The sequence below is a fragment of the Cotesia glomerata genome, linkage group LG2, assembly GCF_020080835.1.
Source record: "Cotesia glomerata isolate CgM1 linkage group LG2, MPM_Cglom_v2.3, whole genome shotgun sequence".
NCBI classification, from domain to species: Eukaryota; Metazoa; Arthropoda; class Insecta; order Hymenoptera; family Braconidae; genus Cotesia; species Cotesia glomerata.
Window position 1 is genome coordinate 22,833,500 of NC_058159.1, and position 23,391 is coordinate 22,856,890.

A 23,391-nucleotide genomic window follows, 5' to 3' on the forward strand; every position below is an offset into this window, starting at 1 on the left:
TTTTTTTTTTTTTAATACTTATATCGGTGATTTATTTAAGGGTGTCAAACAGTTTTTAAATCTCAAAAAAAAAAATTTCTTTTTAATTGATGTAAAAAAATGTTTTACTGTAACATAAACTGGTAATTATTCTTATATACATAATTAGATAATTACATAGCAATAATTAATAGTAAGATTGATTATATAATTCAATATGAAATTTTAATTAATTACCAAATTATCATATTTTAATGCGCTACTGCTTAAAATATACATAAATTTATGTTTTATAAAATACATTTATTTACTTTATTATTCAAATGCATTGAGTGTAAACATTTAAAAATAAAAAAAAACGGTCTTCATACACGACGCGCTCTTTCGATTTTGCTATTCGAAAGATAGCGACCCCGCTATTTATTATAATAATTAATTTCAAATTAATTGGTGCATCTATTTAAAAAAAAAAAAAAAAAAAAAAACAATGATAATATTTAATAGAATTATGCAGAAATGATTACTAGGTAACATTAAGTTATTGATTAGTTGAATAGTTGGAATATTACATACACACTAAGACTGTATATTGAATAATATAATAATGTATAATTTTCTTCGCCTTTCTTCGCCTTGATCACATATTACAAGCAGTACTTAAATCCTATACGGTAAGTATAGAGCAATATAGATTGTGATATAATTTAATTAATCGATAAGTATTCAAGTAGCCGATAATAATATTTAGTTATTTTTTATAATAATTTAATCAGCAAGCTGTCGAATAAGGTAAAAGCCCCAATAGATGATCACGTACCAGTATATGATCACTCCATGTATTTGTACATCTATATTCACAAATATAGGTATACAAATACATGGAGTGATCATATACTGGTACATGATCATCTATTGGGGCTTTTACCTTATTGATAAAATATATGAATAAAAAAATAAAACAGTGTATTAATAATAATAACAAGTGAAAAAAATGACTTACGATAATAATATCAAGATTATCGGTAAGATGATCGGGGAGCACTCGTTTGCTAACTTCCTCTTCAGGCATACCATCGAACCTGTCATGCTTTTTTCTTTCTTTGTAGGTTTTAGCACGTTTTTTAGCCTCAGCAAGCTCCGCCCTAAGTGAACAAGAACAAATTGTACATATAAGACACGTCTTGTCGTTAGTATATTTAACTTTTCATTTTCACAACCTCCAGTCCAAACACTATCTCACTCACTCACTTACTCACTTCTTTTTCCATCACACAATTTGCCTAACAAATGACGTGACACACTGTGCATACTCGATATTTAACCATCACCATTGCCACCATCTCTCCTCATGCATTCAGTTTCTTTAAAATTTTACTTTTAAATATTTAATATTTACATTAAAACACACAAGTTACCCAATATTTTATTACAATATTCTTTTTTTGTACCACATTCATCAGATAAATTAATTAATTGAATCAATTAATATCTTGTCAATCAATGTCTTATTTAATTATATAAATGTCATAAAAATATTTCAGTTAGAGAAAAAAATATCGAACAAGTAATAAATTTAATTTATAAATAATTTTCAACGATTTCATCTTTTTAAATCGACTAATAAAATAAATTGGAAAAAGTATCAGAGTAAAAAAATCTAGCACAAAAAGTTTTATTGAAGAGTATTAAAGTTTGATTGACCAAAGTTAATTAATTAAAAGTGAATAATTCAATTAAGGAAAATAAAAACTTACTCTTCAGGTGTAAGTATCATTTCTGACTTCTTCTTACGGCCTCGTTTCTTCGGTTGATGGGGTAATTGCATTGAATTGAGCGCACCATTCATCATCATACTCATGTGATGCTGCTGTTCAAGCTCAAGCTGATGTTGTTGCTGTTGTTGGTGATGTTGTTGCTGATGATGAAGTTGCTGTTGTTGTTGCTGGAGCAGATGTTGCTGCTGCTGCTGCTGTTGTTGACTGGGCATAGGGCTTGGGGACGATGATGACGGAGTACCAATACTTGACTGTATGTTACTACTTGTAGAACATGTCAGCCCATCTATGTTTTCACCAGGACTACTCGCCGTTCTTATGCCGCCGCTCATAGACATTTCCTCGTCGACAAACGAATAAGGGTCTACTGGCGTTTCACATTTCATCGGCACCTAAATCGTAGTGAATATTTATTAGTTAATATTCAAATATGCAATATATATTTTGTGATTATTTTATTTATAACAATCAAATCAACTTAAAAGTGTATTAAAATCTCTAGTTTAGATTTTTTTAATTTTAATTATTTAATATTTCATCTTCAATTAATTTAGTTAAAATTTATCGTTTTTTTCATTACTTCAATTAGTTACGATAAATTATTTTTATTTACTTTATCAGACGAGTACAGAGTAGACAGTAATTTAAATACCGAATAGTCTTCATAAAGTATTCACAAAATTATTTACAATATTTGAACTACAAGTATGTATGAAATTTAAAAATAATATTTGCGAAAACTTTTGAAATATTTGATAATTATCTTGAAACTTTTAATCATGGGAAAAATTTATAAAGCTATGTTATTAATTTGCAAAAACGCAGTGATTTTTTTTTATCAACATAAATGAGCTAATAAACTATAAATATTAAATTTATTCAGACAAAAATTTGCTTACAATGTAGTAGCAATGCGCTCCAGATAAATTTTATCAATCAAATAAAATTGATATTTTAATTCACTTCTTTCAGATTTTAACATTCATACACATTTTTTTTTAACTTAATTAAAATCAAGTTCGTTTGAGTCAATGTACTAATCAATTTAAACTCAATTCATTAAAGAGAAATAATTCATTGTTATTACCCAAGTAGATTTAAGCTTAATCTAATTTTCTCAAGTCATAGTAATTTCTATTAAATTCATCGTTTACGAAAGTTTAAAGTTAGTTCGATATTTTCACTTTTCAAGAGAGAACTTATAAAAATATTTATAGGTAATTCTGATTTTCAAGTTACCGCAATAAAGCTTTTAAGAACTTTAAAAATTTTTACACAGGATTAATTTGAAGAACAAACATTGTATATTATTAAATTCATTAATTCTTCTTGAAAATAATGTTTTTTGTATGATTTATATTAAGAATATTTCATACGTTTAAAAAATGACAAAGTAAAATTCAGATAATCAGGCAAAAGCACAGTACTTTGCACTCAAGATATGCAATTATTGAAATGATAAAAAAAGTTGAAGTAATATATTGGCAATGATTAAAAAAAATATATATAGCAGAGCAACAATAAAAAAATGACTACAAGGTGACAAATGTGATTGTAATATGTAATAAGAATAAAAGTGAATATAAATCAAATGAAAAGTACAATAAAATGTACAATACATATGGATGTAATGTAAAAGTTGGTGACATTTGACCTGAATAAAATAAAGTCGTGACAATCGTCATCATCGAGGTAGGAATCAGTATAGCAGTATCGGGTGTATAATTTCATTCTGATGAGAGAACTCGGATCGTGGTCGAGTGTGCTTCGTTAAGTCAAGTATTAGCACCTGTTACCAAGTGAGAGAAGAGGATGAAAGAGAGAAAATTATCGAGAGAGTGGATGGATAGTAAAGTGGACGGGAGTGTGTGGGCGGATGGATGGGTGGATGGATGGAAAAGGGCGGAACAGGAGTAAAAAGGGTTGAGGCTGAACCCTCAGGGATGATAGTGTCATCGTTTGTGGTCGCACACCGTGATGGCAAATGAGTTTGCTCATGAGTGTGTGAGTGTGCTGCGCTGTGCGTCGTGTGTTCCGTACTCTCTCACCTGTCCTAACGTGGCCCCAGTGGAGCTTGGCTGTTGGGGCTGATGCGACGTTGCCGATATCGGTGTTAACGGTGTATGGGGTGTGTGCGGGGTGTGGGGCGTATGCGGCGTCAGTGGAGTGTGATACTGCTGGCTACTGTCACCCCCGTTGCTTCTCATCTCCAGGTCCGGACTCGTCTCGTAACCGTCGTCCCGTGCCTCCTGCTTCACCATCAACCCTGTCGGATACAACACATATAATATAATATCGCTATATATACCACCGTAATATGTTTAGTAAACTATATTTTGATTTAGTTATATGTTATATGTTATATATATATTTAAACGCGTGTATATGGTTTCCGGTTTAAACCATCCAACATGTCTAGTCAAGTTTGTTATGACAGTCAATAGGATTAATTTGAAACTTACCTTGAGAACCAGAACAGTTCATTGTACTATTATTTTGCACGCCATTTTGCACCGGCGATGGGTAAGACCTGCAATCAGAAACAAAAAAATCATCATTTTTTAATCAATTCTTTTTATATTTTTATAACTCGTTCGATTAAATGTTTATTAATAACTCATAAAAAACTGGTAGCTGTCCAAAAAAATTCAAGACCAACTTTTATTAACTGATTTTCTTTTTTATTTAGTTTTTGAATTTATTATATTTGATATCTATATGAGCTGCGATACAAAGTTAAAACCTTTGCTGGACAACAAAATAAGTTTTTATAAAATTAATAAATTTTTATTTTTATTTTGTTTTTCAAGCCAAGTGAGTTTTCGATTAAACTCAGCAACACAAAAAAAGGGTTCACTTGAGCCAAGAAAATATTTTTCTTCCTAATTATTTTCTTGAGCGAAAAAAAAAAAATTTTTTTTGACACAAGAAATTTCATTTATTCTAATAAAATTAATTCTCTTGCATTAAGAAATACGTATTTTGGTCCAAGATAATTTATTTAAGTCAAGAAAATCTTCTTGTTTTGATTAACATGTTAAATGTGAAGATCAAATAATATTGATTCGTTTTTTTTTATTCAAAATGTATAATTACACGCTAAAATAATATAAAATGGGTATTAAATATTCAAGAAAAAAATTTTTTCTAGGTGAGAAAATTTTTCCCTCAGCTGAAGTATAGGTGGCACTGCTTCCCTAAAGTATCTAAAAATCTTGATCTAATATAAAAATTTATTGTATCAAGTATGTATGATAATTTGAATTAAGAAAAAATGACTTCCACCAAGAATAGAATTTCAAGAAAAATTTTTACTTCGGCCAACACAACTTCGGTCTTCCTTCAGGCACCCGAAAATTTTCTTAAGCAAAGAATTTTGTTCTCCAGTCAAGAAATTTTTCTTTCTGTGTACAGATTTATCATATTTTTCGAATTTGGGTCGATTAGAAATAAAAGTAAAATTTATCCAAATTAATATAAATAATTTTCAAATAATTAATAAGATTTTTTTCCAAAATTGAGTTTGATTTAATATTATTTAATCGTTTATTCAAAACTAGTTACATCAAAATGAAGAATTTCATCATATTTGCAGGATAATTACTATGATGAGCAAGAGTGATTTTTATTTCAAGCTTATAATAATAATAATAATAATAATAATAATAATAATAATAATAATAATAATAAGAATAATAATAATAATAATAACAATAATATCATTATTTTTATTATTATTATTATTATTATTATTATTATTATTATTATTATTATTATTATTATTGCGAAACAGCATAATTTTTTGAAAACTCAATTTTCTGTCACAAGTTTGGCTGACAGAATTATAAAATCAGTTTTTTATTAATTTTAAACTTAATTTTTTCAGTGTTGATACCATTAAATTATTGGTGATTTGTTTTTATGTAAATGAAAAATTTGTTGCTATTAACAGAAAAAGATGTCAATTTTGAACAAATTATATTTTATTTTGAGTCATAAATGCAAAAAATATCTATGAAATAATTGGTAAAGATTAAATGGTAAAAAAAAATTTCGAAACATGACAATAAAAATTTTAACTTTTATCTTAAACAATATCTTAAATAAAAAAAGTTTTTTTTTTTTATAAACTAGAATAATATATTTGAAGATATCTTAAATCTTCTATAAAAAATATTAAGTACTTTTTTTCACTGATAAGTACTATTAAGTCTAAGTTTTTCAAAATAAATCATTCGTAAAAAATTAACTTGGAGTACAGTTTCTTATAAGTTATAAGCTTGCAGTGTCGCTAATGTGTTTTATTTCAAGGAGTATAGAAGTTAAAAATTTATACAAAGACTTAAATTTAAACAAATCAATAGAATGCTTGCAACTATTTTTTAAGTCACAATTTAATATTTTAAAAGTCTAAGCACAAAATAACATTGCAAATAATTTAGTTAAAACTAAAAATAAAATATCATTTTAAATATTACCATCACAATCCGTAATAAATCAGAATTTGAATAAACTTTAACAATATTGTCAAAGGAGAAATATATAAAAGACTTTTATGTATATGATTGTTTTAGCAACCAACAAAGAAAAAATGACGTTATTATCCCAAGTATATTTAATAATCATGTTCATTGAAATAAACAACTAAATAAAAAAGAACAATGCGCATAATTTAAACATGAACAATTACGCAAGCTGATAGAAAGTATTTGCAGCAAAAGAAAAACTTGGAATAACAATAACAAGCTGATAAACCTGCCAGTTGCATTTCGTCTTAAAAGTAATCTTGTAACTGGAGAAAAAAAAGTGCACCGGACATATTTACACCACAATAAATATTTCTTGTCATAATAATTTAACAGTATATAAACCAACGAAAAATCTATACAAATACATGTACAACATAAAAAAAATATAAATAAATAAATAAATAATAGATAGCAAGTAGAGAGACAGAACTGACAGGATTTTTTATTATGAAAATGATGATTGGCGTGCGGCAAAGGTATTCACGATTTTATCTTTAAGTATAGTCGAACTCAAGTGATTAAATTATGAGTTTAGTTACCCGGGGAATTTAAAATATTTATGTATCTCTAGCACTCTCCCAAAATATGTCACTTGACATTTATCTCAACTTGATGTTATATTGTTCTCTCTCTTTCTCATTCTCTATCATACTGGCACCCTTTTTTTAGTAAATCTTCCCATTAAAGCTTTCCATATTATTTTTTTTATCTTCATTCCTTAAAACCCCTTCATTCGGTGGTACTTTTTTTTTGTTAATTTTTTTTATGCATATTTTTTGTTGTTTTTTTTTTTTCTTTTTTTTTTTTTTTTTTTTTTTCCACCATGTCAGTTCGCTAATTCGAAAATACCTGGCTGGAATGATTTTTTAGCTGGAGTATACCTGGCTTATGTACTATTTACGTGGGGCTGTACTTGGTACATATGTACTCGGAGGGCTCAGTGTATATATGTACAACATATAAATATATATACATGGAAGCAGCATACAATACATAACGCACACAGCACACCGGTGTACATAGAAGGTTGATGGTCGAACGGGTGTGCAAGCGAGCAAACGAGTGTTGTGAGAGTTCAGCAAGAGTGAGACTAACTTGGATACATAAGCCCTTGTAAATATGTACTGGGAGTTAAATACACAAGCTAGTATATACAGATACATATACATATACATCTACACCCGGTGGAAGAAGGGCGAGAAGGGATTATCGGGGTGTAAAAGGGGAGGCTGGTTGGTTGGCGTGTAGGAGATGGTTGGTTGGTACATAGAAGTACTTGCTGGAAACGGCGACTAGGGCAGCTGCTGGCGGGGAAGAACAGCGCTATCAAGAGAGAGAAAGCTTGGAGAAACGAATGTCTAGTGATGGCTAAGCGTAGTACGTATTTTCAAACTGAGCTATTTTTTTTTAATAAAAAAAAAACAAAACAAATGTTTTTTATTAATTCTTTTTATATGTAGGTCATGCTTTTACTATTTCAAATAATATTGCACACCTTAACACGGTGCGTTATGTTCTCGCTTAATAATTTGTCATCAATACACTCACTGGAAATCGCTCCGCAGTTCATCACACGCAGGATGATAAATTGTGGCAAAAAGTATGCTATCAAGAGGATACTGCGAAAAACAAGATTGATGTCGTTCGAGCCAATTTACTTTCATATTTTTCATATTTTGTAAGGAAATATTTATTTGCTGGTTTAGATTGGTCGGGTTATAAAAGTACAGATTCATAAGACAAAATTATCAATGCAGGATTAATTGACTCCACTTTTTTCAATTCACTTCATTATCTGTTAGAATATATATAAAAATAAACGTGCAAATGTAATCTATATTTCAATAATGGAGAAGATATGAAGTAACTTTTTTGTTGAATGTTAAAAAATCATTTCTACTCTTTGATTCACGACAATAAGTTCGAATGTATGCAGATTTGATGGAATTTGTTAAATAATATCTTTGACATAATTTTAAGGGAATCGATAAATAGATGGATTGTTAAAAATTTTAAATTATTCCAATTCAAGAAACCCGGGATGTAAATTGTCAATCATTGGAATTATTTAAACGAAATGATGTAAAATATATGCTTTTTATTTAATAAATACACTTTGTGACAAGATGACATTTTTTTTCTCTCAAGAATGAAATATTTTTAGTAATTGATAATAGTAAGAAATAATTTCATGAAAAAATTGACCCACGATGTGAATTACAACAATAAAAAACGCAGAATAAATTAAAGTTTATTGTTGAAAAAAAATGACATGAAAAATTGCAAACTCTAAAACATTTTTTTTTGTTTTTGAAAAACTACTTATAAAAGACAACTTATAAACAAAATTTTCCGTTTAATTATCGATTTTTAAAAAGTGGTGAGAGTTTGAATCTCATGATACACTGTAAAAAATCGGGAGTGAATTATACTCCGCATTCACTCCCATTACTCGCAGTACCGGAGTGAATCTGGAGGTTTTTTTTAGCGGAATGAATCAGGATTTTATTCCGGTAAACATCCGAGTACGGAATTTTTATACTATAACAAATTTGTATTTAAGGGGACCCGGTTTTAAAATTTTTAACTCCCCGCTAAGAAAATTGAAAATTTAAAAAAATCGGGAAGTTATTGTTTTCACCCCGTTTTTCGAAAATCGAGTTTTCATCAGATCTCGACGTTTTGAGGTCCTAGGAAGCTTCCCTAACTATTCCCGCGATGGTGTCTGTATGTATATATATATATATGTGTGTGTGTGTGTGTGTGTGTGTGTGTGTGTGTGTGTGTGTGTGTGTGTGTGTGTGTGTGTGTGTGTGTGTGTGTGTGTGTAAACCTCTCATAACTTTTGAACGGCTTGACCGATTTGATCGCGGTTGGCTCCATTCGAAAGGGTTCAACTAAACTTCGATTTTGAATACAAGTTGGACTGATTCGGACCGATAGATTTTAAGAAATCTTAAAAAAACTGCGAAAAAAAATTTTTTCAAAGGTGGTTTTTTTTAATAACTTTCAAACGGCTTGACCGATCAATTCCAAAAACTAATCAGCTCTTAACATCGGAAAACCACATCGATCGCCACCAAGCCGGTCAAAATCGGTTGATTCGTTCGTGAGTTATTGTTGAAGAAAGAAATCGAAAAAAAGTGTTTTTTTCGAATTACACCGAAATTTCTGGTCTGATCAATTTGTGTTTAAAAATGTATCATAAAATTTGAAAAACTGCGTCGAATGCTGATAACCACGTAAAAATCGGTCCATTCATTCAAAAGTTATTGCGGTTTGAAAATTCAAAAAATAGTGTTTTATTAAACTTTCACCAGACTTTTGAGCTCGGAGAGCTCAAAAATACACGAAAATTATATTTTTGAGCTCGAAGAGCTCAAAAACGTAATAAGTGCAATTTTGAGCACTTACTTACGAAAGTAGCGGGAAGTTGCAGGGATGGCCTTCAGGGTCAACCGTTTTCCTAATTTTTTTTTTTTTATATTTTTACTTTATTTTTGAAAATCAAAAAATTTCAACAACATGCTATTTCCTCAAAAAAAAAATTTTTTTTTTTTTTCATTTGAGTTCCTGAGGTATATTTTTAATGATTAAAAATCGGTTTTTTTTTTTTTAATTTCAAACTCATAGAAGAGCTGAAACATCGTGCGCCACCTAGGTTCTCTTTATTGAGGGGGCTGACTTCAGCGCCATTTTTAAATTACTTAAAATACATTTTTTTTTAAATAATCATTTTTGTATACTTAAATTGTAATAAAATATTCCTTTAAAATTTCAAAAGTTTTGGTTATTTTAAAATAAAAAAAAAATTGTTAAAATTCATGTAATTCGAAGCTTATGGACCACAGGGTCCCCTTAACTGAAACAAGTTTTACGTGCCAATTTTTTTTTTTTTTTTTTTTTCGATATGAAATATATATCTATCTACCAATATATATATATTAGTGTTGCAAAAAAACACTATTTTTTTTTTTTTTCGAAAAACATTGAAAATTCTTCAGAGTATCCCTAATTTAAAACATTGTGAAAATCTCAGCCCTTAATATTAATGTATAGAGGTGGCTGTAGTTAATTTTTTATTTCCGTTTAAATAACATGCAAAAAAATTTTTTTTACTTTTGAATTTTGCTAGTTAACAACGAAACATTTTATAGATATGATCGATACATATTCTTGTAGGAAATTTAACGATCTACAAAAATTGTCTGAATGAATATATGCGTACGGAGAACCATTTCGAAGTTATCAGGCTTCAAACATCGAACTGTTTAAAAAAGTGATAATATAGATATACAAATACATGGAGTGATCATATACTGGTACGTGATCATCTATCGGAGCTTTTACCTTACGAAAAATCAACTTAAATCACTCCCGTGTAAAAAAAATTTGTCCAAAAATTGTCATAAGCTTAGGATCCTAAACGTGACATAATTGAGGACATTTTATGACAAATTTATGACACCAATCCGAAATGAAATTTAGATTTTAGAAAAATATTGTGGATATTACTCAGAAAAAAAATATTGTTAAAAGTTACTTCTATGACAATTTTAGGATACTTTCCTGAAAATTTTAGGACACTATTATGAATTTTAGGACAGATTTGTGAAAATGTTAGGATACTCTTATGACAATTTTATGATCTTTTATAAAAATTTTAGGGTACTTTGATGAAAATTTTAGTACAAATTTATGACAATTTTAGGACGATTTCATGACAATTTTGGGATAATTTTTTGATAATTGTGTAACAACTTTGACAATTTTAGGACACTTTTATGACAACTTTTTATGACAATTATAAAATTGACATGAAAGTGTTCTAAAATTGGCATAAAAGTATTCTAAAGTTGTCATAAAATTGTCCTAAAATTTTCATAAAAGTACCCTAAAATTGTCATAATAGTGTCCTAAAATTCATAATAGTGTCCTAAAATTTTCATAAAAGTAATTTTTAACAATATTTTTTTTCTGAGTAATATCCACAATATTTTTCTAAAATCTAAATTTCATTTCGGATTGGTGTCATAAAATGTCCTAAATTGTGTCACGTTTAGGATCCTAAGCTTATGACAATTTTAGGACAAATTTTTTTTCACACGGGAGTGATTTAAGTTGATTTTTCGTACTTATAAATAAATATTATCACTTTTTTAAACAGTTCGATGTTTGAGGCCTGATAACTCCGAAATGGTTCTCCGTACGCATATATTCATTCAGACAATTTTTGTAGATTGTTAAATTTCCTACAAGAATATGTATCGATCATAGCTATAAAATGTTTCGTTGTTGACTAGCAAAATTAAAAAGTAAGAAAAAATTTTTTTCCATGTTATTTAAATGGAAATAAAAAATTAATTACAGCCACCTCTATACATTAATATTAAGGGCTGAGATTTTCACAATGTCTTTGATTAGGGATACTCTGAAGAATTTTCAATGTTCTTCGAAAAAAAAAAAATAGTGTGTTTTTTTGAAACACTAATATATATATATATATTGTGAAGTATATAAAAGATGGAGAAACGTTATGTGAGTACTTAAATAAAAGGTCTCGATAAGTGTAATGTGTGGAGATGATCTTATATCATTAAAAATATCATTAATTGACAAGGTACACGGAGAAAATTTTATAGTAGAGATTACTATCTAGTTATGGTAAAATCTATTAACTGAATTCGATAGTAGTAAATATTATTTAAATAATTATGTAAACCATCTGAGTTGTAGTAGTTACCATCCTGATGGTTACTACTACAATTATGATGGTAATCAGTAATAATAGCTATTATTATTTTAACTAAGGTAAAAGCCCTAATTATTGACGGGGGTCTAAATATTGACACCCTAAATTATTTTTAAATATATTAAATTATCTGTAATAAGAATAACGACCAAATAAATTTTTATTAAATTCTAATTAATTAAAAAATTGAAAAAAATCACATTCAGTTCAAAATATTAAATATTGATTATTAAAAAAAAATAAAGTTAGCACCAGTTCATCAAATCAGCTTACGAGCGTCTATTTTCTTAACAACTTTGGTTAGAAAAGCATTTTTTTTAACTGCCGAGTTTAAATTAATTTTTTCATGTAATTATATGATCTATTTTTTTTTTAATTAACAATATATGAAATATTTATAAAATTAAATAATCGAAATTAATTGTATGCTTTACGATATTTAAATAATGGGAGTCAATAACTAGTTCATAATTTTTATGGTGAATCCCATATTGACAGCCAGTCGACAGCGCTATGACGCCTTTTTTTTTTAAGTATAAAATACGTTATATACTCGATTATATTCAAGGCTTTTAACTGTCAAATAACTCGGCGTGTTTTAGTGTTAAATAAGTTTTTAAATAAATTGTTATATTTTTCATAATAATTATTCATTCATAGAAATTATTATTAATTAACTTTAATAATATTGATTACTTTATACCAAGTTTTTGATAAATAACAATATAACCAAATGATTCGACGCATGTGCAGTAGGGGCGTCAATAATTGGGGTTACGGTACGTCAATAATTAGATCAATCAGTTTTTTAACCCGTCAATAATTGGTGTATCCAGATCATATATTTAATTATTTAAAATTAATTAGTAAATATCACTGATTATCATTTTAAAAAAAGAAATTGATTAGTTAAAACATTACTGAAGACATTACCACAAACAAAATTCATCGATATTTATATTTGATTGCTTAAAAAAAAAGAAATCATAACTTTGTTTCTTCATTAGTTACCATCAGTAATAATAATAGCTACTATCTAAGCTAGTAAAAAATATTAAAAAAATTAAAAATTTGCGTTAGTGTGGAGGCATTTCTGAATAAACTAAAAGCAGTTGTAGCGCAGTGTAGTACACAAAAAATCGGGATTAAATTCGGATTGAATGTATATTTAATTTTTTATTTGTCTATAACAAGTTTCAACGCCAAATTTTTCAAAAAAAAAATTTGAAATTTCCAAAGAAATCAAAATTTTCAATAAAATTCAAATTTCAAAAAAAAAATTTAATCTTACAAAAAATTTTTAAAAAACATAATTTTCAAAAAATCTAAGATTTTCAAAAAAAAATTTTGAATACAATGAAGCTTTAAACTAATTATTAATCATAATTATCTAATTATTTAAATTAAAATTTTCCCTTTAACAATTGCAATTAAAGAGAGCATACTCTTTGCTCCAGCTGATGGTATCGTATTTTGAAATGCACCGAATCAGCTTGACTACATGTAATTTTTCTTCTGCATTAAATTAAATGATATTCTTAAAGCTAGCAGATGAAATAAACTCATTGACCTGTTCTAGTTATGCATTCTGTTGAAGAAATTCAATGCACAAATTATCAAAACTAGCAACCTGCAGTCCCTATGTGACTGCCAAGAATTGCGAACTATAATAAATAAAATTTTGCTTAATTGTATAATGATTTTCATTAAAGTGTACTTTACTTTCTTAACTATTGACATTTATAAAGATATAAGCTCATTCCGATATTACAATCATAACGAGCTTTCATTTGAGTACCCACTTGCATTTTTGATATATTTTTCATATATACATATATATAATATATATAAATATATAAAAAATTCATGTGGGTACTCAAATGAAAGGTCTCGATGAGTGTAATCTGGTGATTAGAGTAACATCGGGATGAGCTTATATCTGTAAAAATGTCAATAATTCACAAGATATAAGGTCATTTATTAATTATGAATCTAGAGATAGAGTATTTTCTCTTAATAATATAGATGATAGGATTACAATTAATTCAATTATAATGGAACCATCAAATGATGTTTCATAATTTTATCTTGTGAAAAAATATTAATAATTGATAATAATAAGACTTTTTTAGTAACCCAAATCTTGGATGATTGCTATTTTGATAATCATAGTCAATCATTAAAAATAATCAATAACAGCTCTAATATTTGGAAATTTTTATCATCTATGGATTTAAACGATTGTGTTATTATTTGTTTTAAATATTTTAAAGGAAAAAATGCTCATCACTAAAATATGGATGCAAATAAAGAATTAAATTAAATAAATTTATATTATTTTCTCTTTCAGAATTTTTATAATCTGAGATGGTTACAGTTACCATCTTCGATTATAGCAGTTATAATTTTTAATAATTACAATTATCATTTTCGATAGTAATCGTTATTATTATTAATAGTAACTAGTACAATTGTCAATGATAACACCTATTATTTTGTGACTAATTAATTTTATTACCATTTCAAATAGTAGGAGTTAATATTTTCGTATCGTAAATACTATTATTAATTTTTCTCCGTGTACAATGTCATTTCTTAATTATTGACATTTCCAAAGATATAAGCTCATTTCGATGTTACACTCGTTCAGACCTTTCATTTGAGTACCTACGTGAATTTTTTCATATATTTCATAGATATGATATTTGTTATACATTCACTCCGAAAAATTTTTACAGTGTATGTTTAATATTTTTGATTAAATATTAAATCATACGAAAAAATATTCGTGTTTATTTAATTAAAAAAAAAATTCTATGAATTTATAAATACAAAAGAATAAAAAATTCATAACTAATAAATGAAATTAATTTTCATAGATATAAAATATCTATATATTTAAAATTCACCAATAAATTTAATATTTTTCATATGCGCTCATGGCTTTATGATGTGCTGTTTCATATTTTCAATATTAAATTTAATGTTTGTTTAATTGGCTGCAAAAATTAAAAAAATTTTCTTCATCAAATGAATTAAAGCATTTATTGCATTACATCAATTTATGATGCATTCAATGTTCTATGTAAACCATTGAAATATTTCATTTTAACGTAAGGATAATTAATGGATTTATAATGGGCATTTAAAATAACAATAATCACTTAATATAAAATTCAGCAATATCATGGTTGTTTAAAAAAGATGTTCGTTTAATTAATTATTGTAGAAACGAATTTGATTCTTTTTTTCGTTCAGGTAGGAAAAAAATTATTTTTAGTGAAACGTTCCACGTGATCGTATTCACAGTAAGATAAAGATCTTTCAGATAATTTACGATCGATTTATCACGCTATATGACTTTCGGCTTGCGTTATCTTCTTAGATGTCTCAATGATAGCTGCAGTGTTAGCTACCTACCGACTGAGAGATAGATGTTCTATCTTGGTTTTTAAATGTACAATCTTTTAACTTTTTTTTTCTTGTGTATTTTTTTTATTACTGATTATCTCACGCAGACGATCCTCTGAGGAAAAAGTGATGTAACGTGCACTATTACGAAAATTCATTTATCATTTTTATTTTGATTTTGATCAATTAACGTTTTGTATTCAATAAAGTTTAGATAGTTGTGCAAGTATTATCATCGATTTTTTTTTTTATTTTTCTAATTGCTAAGAATTTAGATTCATTATCGTCCAAGTCATTAAACAATTGCTTGAACAATAAAATGAAAACATTTGACAATACGATAATTAGGTCACACTTTTCTTGTAATTTCTAAAAAAAGTTATTTGATAAATAAAATAACAAAGAATAGAAAAATATCTTCTTAATAGTTGTAAAACAAACTTCAACTTATTTTTCAAACAATTTAAATAAAATCTTCTGGATTATAATCTTCAGAAAATAATTTAGATAATTAACATAGATGAAAAATGATTGATAGTAACAGCTTGGAAAGAGTTTATAAATTGCAAGGTAAAGAGTCCCAGCGTACTTAATAAAAGAGTAAAATCTGACTAATAAAAAATACATATTTATATTTCTTTTAAGAATTTCCTTTATTCAATAAGTCGTAAATATTTACTTTTTAATGTATTACTACTTTGTGCCCTAGAATTAAGTCCAAAAATCGGAATACGCTATAGATTGGTTATTGAGTTTTGTCACTTTGTATATCTTCAAAAATTTGATTTATTTGACCAAGTAAAAGTAAATTCATTTTTATAATAAAAAAAAAAGCAAAATTTTTGTTGCGTGATGTATATTTAACAGTCCGTTAGTTACCGAAGGTAAATCTTGCTGATTCACTGAATAATTTTACTTTTTTATTTTTTTTGTTCACGATAAACACCAGTAATCGATGACTGGTTTATTAGATGTAATTTTATGTCATTAGAAAAAATATATATCTCAATGAAAAGGATCAGATCTTAATCGTATTAGACAATTACAGTAATTAATAAAGTATATCGACAAGGATCTAGGATCGAAGCCGAAACTGAAAACAATATTAACTCGAATAAAGAAAGAAATTCTTGAACCAAGAAAATCACTTTGAAGATTTCTATTGTCTTGAATCAAGTAAAATTTACTTGAATCAAAAAAAATTTCTTCGTTTAAGAATTTTTCTACATGAGGTAGTATAGAGTAGCGCAGTTATCACAATAAGTGTCAAATATTTCATACAAAGTCTTATTCGATTTACGTACTTGATTTTCCTATGCAAAGTCGTATTAGAGAAAAAGAGACAGAGATAATTTTTTTAAGTTTTTTATCGATTATGATTATCTCATGCTCTGAATCTGTACTTTTAATTACGCAAAGTATTCGATAGGTAATTTCTTTTCATCATCTAATTTTTTGTTGAAATAAAAGTTCTTTTGAGCTTTTCAAAAATTTAATGGACTTATTATTTTACTATAATTTACTATGTTAAATTCCATTTAATTTTGAACGGTAAATCTCTACCAAAGGACTACCTTAAATCAAGACGATGAAGCTCTTCTCAAAATGATTTTCTTGGTTCAAGTTAATTTTTTTTTCTGTAGAGCAAACTCAAATTTAAGAGAGAAAAAAATTAAAAGATAAAATAAAACTGATACAAATTATTTTCTGGTCAGATATTGGAGCTTTTACTATGTACTCAGACAAATTTAAGACAGATTTGAACTGAAAAATAACCTTAATATAAATATTGGGAAAGTTGATAAACGTTAACTAAATAAAATATCAAGCTATTTGTGAGTTATTTGACTATAAATATTAGATAATAAGTTGCGCTTCGACTATCAGATAAAGTTTTAAGAGTTTCAATTATGTATATAAGCATATTTATTATATAATATAATCAATAAACTTTTAAACTTTGTGTTTATATAAGCAGTGTATAAATTGGACTATTAAATAATTCGACAGTTCAAATTTTCTCGTTAAAATTGAAACATCAAAAATTTATAAATCAACTGGAAATATATTCTAGAAATAATTAAAAATGAATAAATTTAATTAATTAATGAAGGAATGTCTGTATTAATTGTTGAATTCTTGGCTTAAATTTTGTTAATAAAGTATTTCACCCAGCATGTTCATATTTAAAAAACAAATCAAATATTAACTAAATTAAATGTTATTATATTGTCAAAGGACTTTTCAATTGAAGTTTATTATAAAATATTTACTGTAATGATGACTGAAATTTCTCAAATTCCGTAAAATGAATAGATTAATCAACTCAAGCTTTGTTAAATTAAAAATCTTTTGTTTGATATATTAAAAAATATATAATATTAAATTCCAGTCTATTTAAAAATAAATTCCACATCATAGTAATAATGCTAATAATAATGATAATATAATATTAATAAATATTATGTTAGGAAGCAATTAATTATATGAAATAATATTGATACTTTAAACGGCAAATAATATAATTAGCGAAAATAATTGCTGTAAATTAAATGATATTTACATACCGCACATTAATAACGTAATCTCAACGACAGTGTAAACGCGTGTGCTACCGCAATAATAACAGTGGCGCGTGGCAAGCGAAGCAAATAAAAAAGTGAAAATAAAAAGGAAACAAATAAGAGAGCAGTAAAGAAACAAAACAAAATGGTTAAAAAAGAAACAGAAAAATAATAACGTGAAGAGGGGCAAGAAAAAGAGGTAAAATAAAAAATAAAAAAAAATAATAATGATGATGATGATGACAATAATAATAATAATAAATAAATAATAATTATTATTATATATATTTTATGTATAGATATAAAAAAAATGGACCAAATGGGTTAGTTTCCGCGTGGGTTTCAACGCCACCCCTAGACGACAGCAAGCGCAAGTGAGCCCGGTCGTAGCCGGTATAGCCAGCACTCTCGTTGCCAGGGGAAACCTCCAGAAAACTCAACACACGTATAAACGTGCGGGTATATAGCGTATATAGAACACCAACAGCACCAGCAGAAACGAACGCGAACATACATATATACACAGAGTCAGATATGAGGGGCTGCACGCAAAGAGAGAACAAGAGAGAGGGAGAGAGAGAAGGGTGGATAGCATCAGTAGCAGCAGTAGCAGCAATTGGGTGGTGAGTTAAAGAGAGTGAAGGGTATATAGAGGGTGTATTCATCCTCTTCTTCCTCTGGTGGGTGGTAAAAGGGGTGGTCGAGAGAGACCGACAGTAATACATAGGCAAAGCCGTCGACCCACGCACGTAATCACGCACACCCAGCAGCAGCTCTACCTAGAAAATGTCGATAACGAAAAATACTACGATAATGTTTGGGGAAAAAAATAAAAAAATTTTTAAAAAAGAGAAGAAAATACGTTATTACTTGCAAAGTACCAAAAAAAAAAAAAAAAAAAAATAATTAGTTATCGTTATATGCTTAGATTTTAACAAGTTTTTTTTTTTAATTTTAATGTGACAAGAACCGTTTTTTTTTCTTTGCTTCATTTTTTTGAAGTGATATACAAACTATTAGCGATAAAATCACGTATAGGAATTCCCTGGGAGGATAAAAAGGAAAAAAATGTTTAAAGAGTGGAATGGTGGAGAAGAGTCATAGCTATCGAATATAATTTCGTCACGTTCAAGGAATTTAAAGTTTTTTATTTTTCCCCTTTGAATGACTTGAATACCGTGATAGTCAGGCACAGGCAGAAGCTGAGAGCGGAGATAGAGGTAGAGGCAGAGGTTGATGCAAAAGCAGAGCCGGGATACCTACTACAAGGAACAGTGATAGGGAATGAAACGACTGTACTTATACTGATGTGAGCTGATCCAGTGTACCAGGCATCGCAGACAGCCACGAGACTACAGCTACGCAAACTAACAGCAGGGATCGTACGACGGGGAGAATAATTTATATCTCTTTATTCTTTTCCCCTTATTCTACACCACACACTACTACCCTTGAGAAACGGCGGCATCATAAACTGTCGGCATGCCCACAAGGGATTTTTCTCCAGAGAGAGTGTATCAAATGACGGTTCATTCAGAAATTGTAAGCAATAATTCTTTTCTCTCCTTTTCGTCTAGTGTATGTACATATATGTATGCTAAATTTTTCGACTGACCTACAGTTGTCAACATTTAAATAATCTACACATTTTATTTGATTTAGCTTCATTTTTTCACTCTCTAACTTCAGTTTTGTTCCAGTTTTCCGTCCATTTTTTTTTACTTCACTTTTTTGCGCACTGACAAACCTTTTTTTCTGTGACTTTTTTATAAAATATTAACAATAAAAAATATGTAAACATATGAAAATACTTTTTAATTGAAATCTGTTGATTTTACTTTTTATTCCAGTTATATACTGATATTGAGTAAAAAAAAATATTTGCATGAATTGTTTGATACAAAATATTTGACTTAAAACGGAGTAATTACATCGTACTGATTGATGACAACTAAATAAGATGATAAATTCATAAAAATTGAATTATTATTTTGACTACTCAACAATCAATTACATTTAATAACCAAAGTCATTAATAATTAACCATCAAACGTGTCAATTACACTTAACTGGTAAATAATTTATCTAGTCTTACAAACTTAAGAATCAACAGACTGAAAGTTATGTTGAATAATTTTTATAAATAATTTAATATTTATCAATTATCAGCCAAACATTTTATAAATAATTCATTAAAGAGAAAAATAAATGAATAAATTTCATAGTCAATTTATCTCTTGATTCCGTTATACCATACCCGTTATATTATACACATATTTTTTTACTTTTTTTTCTTGTTAGTTAATATATACATAATAACACTAATATAAACAGCTGTCAAAATAAACTTGATATCTTCATTGACAAAGAAAACTTGAATTAGCTGATTATAGTACTATACGTGTCTCCCTGAAATAAAAATGTAATGTAATTCTTGTTTTTCCTTCATTCAATATAAATACACCGATACATCCAAACATATATATTAAATATATAACATACTAACTAACAGAGAAAAAACAAGTTATACGATTAAAGCAATACAAGTCTTTTGCACGATGTGATGCTTAAACTTTTTTGTCCTCTTGTAGCCGCATAGCAGCAAGTGTCTCGGGCGCTACTCTACTCGTATCGGACCAACACATTATAAGTTACCTTTACTTAACTTGTAGCAGCTCTTCTTCTATCCACCGAGTATATGTGAGTATCGTAGTAGTAGTAGTAGTACACGAATAATGTAGAAGTAAAGTACAAGAAGTAAAGACTATAGTGTGGGATGAAATGGAGTTGAACCACTCGATGATGTCGATATAATCGTGTGTCACGTGCTAACACACATGGACTAGCGATGCTGACTCTGGTGCATCTTTCAGTCGTCTCTCATCTCTTCTCTTCGCATCTCTACTCTCGAAACTCCATTCTGTAGGAACTGTATCTAGTCTACTACATGACACAACTTCTTAACATCTACTGCACTCCTCGGTTCACTATTGAGTCCACGCGCATTTCCGCGCGTGCTACTAATTGGAACTGAGCCACGTGTTCTCTCACGCGTTTACTCCTGTCTCTCTCTCTCCTTCTCTCTGTTCCCTGAGTAGTATGTACTCGATGGGAAGGATCGCATGGAATCCGAGGATCGTGTCCCATTCCCAATGCTTGTTATTCCAAAATCTCAAGGGATGTGTCGATTTATGTTTGTTGCACATAACACATTCATGTCGCTACATCGCTAATTATTATTTCATTACATTTACTTGTTTGTTTTTTTTAATCATTGTTTTATTTTATTGGAAATAATTAACCTCTAAATCTTTCTAATTACTCAAAGTGATGTTCAGTGTTTTTATTTTTTATCGGCATTTTAAATGCTTAGAATTTTTCGAAACGTCGAATGTTTCTAATAAATTATTTTGTTTTATTGTTCAATGAATTGATTTAAATAAATGTTGTTTCTGTCGATTTAAATCGGAGTTCTAAAGATTTAAAAATTTAGGGTAATGTGCTAACCCTAGAAAAATCGTTTTGGCAAAGTACGGAGGGACGACCACTGAGGGTTAAAAGTATAAAATAAATTATTAATGTAATTGGAATAAATCTTTGGCAACAATTTTTTAGTAATTTGAGTTCACTGTATTAAATCCCAATTCAAGTTTTCGTATTAATGGCTAACGACGTTACATTGATTTATATACATAAGTACAAACAATCCATCCAAACATCTTTTGTTATTTTATTTGTATTTGTTATATTATTATACATATATACCTTTCTCATTATTTACACTTTCAAAACACGCATTGGATTGTTTATAAATAATTGAAAATAAAGATAAAGTTAATAGTAAACAAAATATAAATAATGTTCTACAGGAGCAGATTTTGACTGGTTATTACTGCAGACACTGAGAGGTGAACCAGTACAAGAAATTTGCCAACTAGTCGGTAAATTTCTAAAACTCACAAGGGAAGGGAATGATCCTTTACAGGAAGAACATGATGCAGCAGTCCTATAAGTTCCAATAAACGAAAGTGATTAGATGGCAGCCAAAAAAGAAGACACCCAGTGCAGTAAATTTGCTATTCATAAGTGCCTCAAAGAAGCTGTATTAAATTCCTTTATTTTTAGACAACAAGTGCCATAAAAGTTAGTCTGTAGATTCTTTAATTCTTTAATGTATTGTAATGTGATTTAACCTAAAATAATCCAAAAATATTTAAATTTGTAAGCTAGTAAAAAAAGTGATATTACTGTTAAGATGAAATTAAATACTTAAGTAAATATGGTGCTAGAACCAGATTTTTAAGTAACTATTAAGATGCAGAATAAATTAAGGCATTGTGATGAAAAAATAGTAAAAAACAGTTTTTACTGTTGTACAATGATAAATAAATCTATCTATCTATAAATAATGTTTTACTTAAATGATAGTTAAATGAATCAAAAAAAATTTTATTTATATATAAATACGGTTATTTTAAATAATATCTATCAGTGTGGCTTGAATACTTTATTCATTATTTTTTATTTACTTTGTATTGTTTATAATTTTGGTTGTAAAAATATATCACTTGCTCGGTATGATTAGTATAATTAATATGGTGTAAAAGTATTTTAAAATATAAATATGAAATTGTAATTTTATGTTAAAAATATTTTCAAACTTCTCAAAATTTTTTAACGGTGCATTCAATGGTAAATGTGATAAATTCAAGTCAGTTATCACAAAGCTCTAGACTACGAAGCAATCGAAAGCAAAAGTAGGAATAATTCTGTTTCTACTTCTACTTTTGACATGGCTTAAAATTCTCAATAATTATAATTTTAAAAATATGTGCTTTTGGAGTAAACTATTGGTTTAAGCTTTTATTAGTTTGATATACTGGTATGATTAATATAAATAATATGTATTAATAAAAAAAAAAAAAACTTTTTATTTGTTAAAAAATTAATATTTCTATGTTCTATAAAGTTCGAAATATTATACAATAAAAAGAAAATAACTTTGATAAGAGTAAATGAAGAAAATTTCGATAGTAATTTATAGTAAAAAATATAAAATTCATAAAATAAGCAGCTTACTTCTTACTATTATTAATAATTACTCAATAGCTTAATAAAACTCTGTTATCTACTAAGTTACCGAGTTTGAATTTTTGATATGAAAATTGTCCGATAATGTAGAATAAAGAATAATAGAATTAATTATTTTGGTCATAACACACATGTGCGTTGATGTTTTAATAAAAAAAATTATTATACTTAAATAAGTGATTGATTGATAGCTACTATGTATTAAATTGATAGTGTCATTAGTAGGCGAATAAGGGGAATAAATAATGAAAAATAATTGATTGAAATGATAAATGGAGATTGAAGAAGAC

General features: G+C 27.8%; 1 protein-coding gene across 5 annotated transcripts in view; it reads right to left on the bottom strand.

Moving 5' to 3' along the window:
• LOC123259989 overlaps positions 1-23,391 on the bottom strand; it is a 43,640-nt gene that overhangs the window by 10,829 nt on the left and 9,420 nt on the right. For all 5 annotated transcript variants that reach the window (XM_044720868.1, XM_044720869.1, XM_044720867.1 and 2 more), the window contains 4 exons: positions 4,217-4,284; positions 3,803-4,020; positions 1,734-2,146; positions 980-1,121 (listed from right to left, as the gene is read on the bottom strand). In XM_044720868.1, coding sequence (XP_044576803.1) covers positions 980-1,121; positions 1,734-2,146; positions 3,803-4,020; positions 4,217-4,284 — 841 coding nt within the window. The remainder of the gene's footprint in view (positions 1-979; positions 1,122-1,733; positions 2,147-3,802; positions 4,021-4,216; positions 4,285-23,391) is intronic.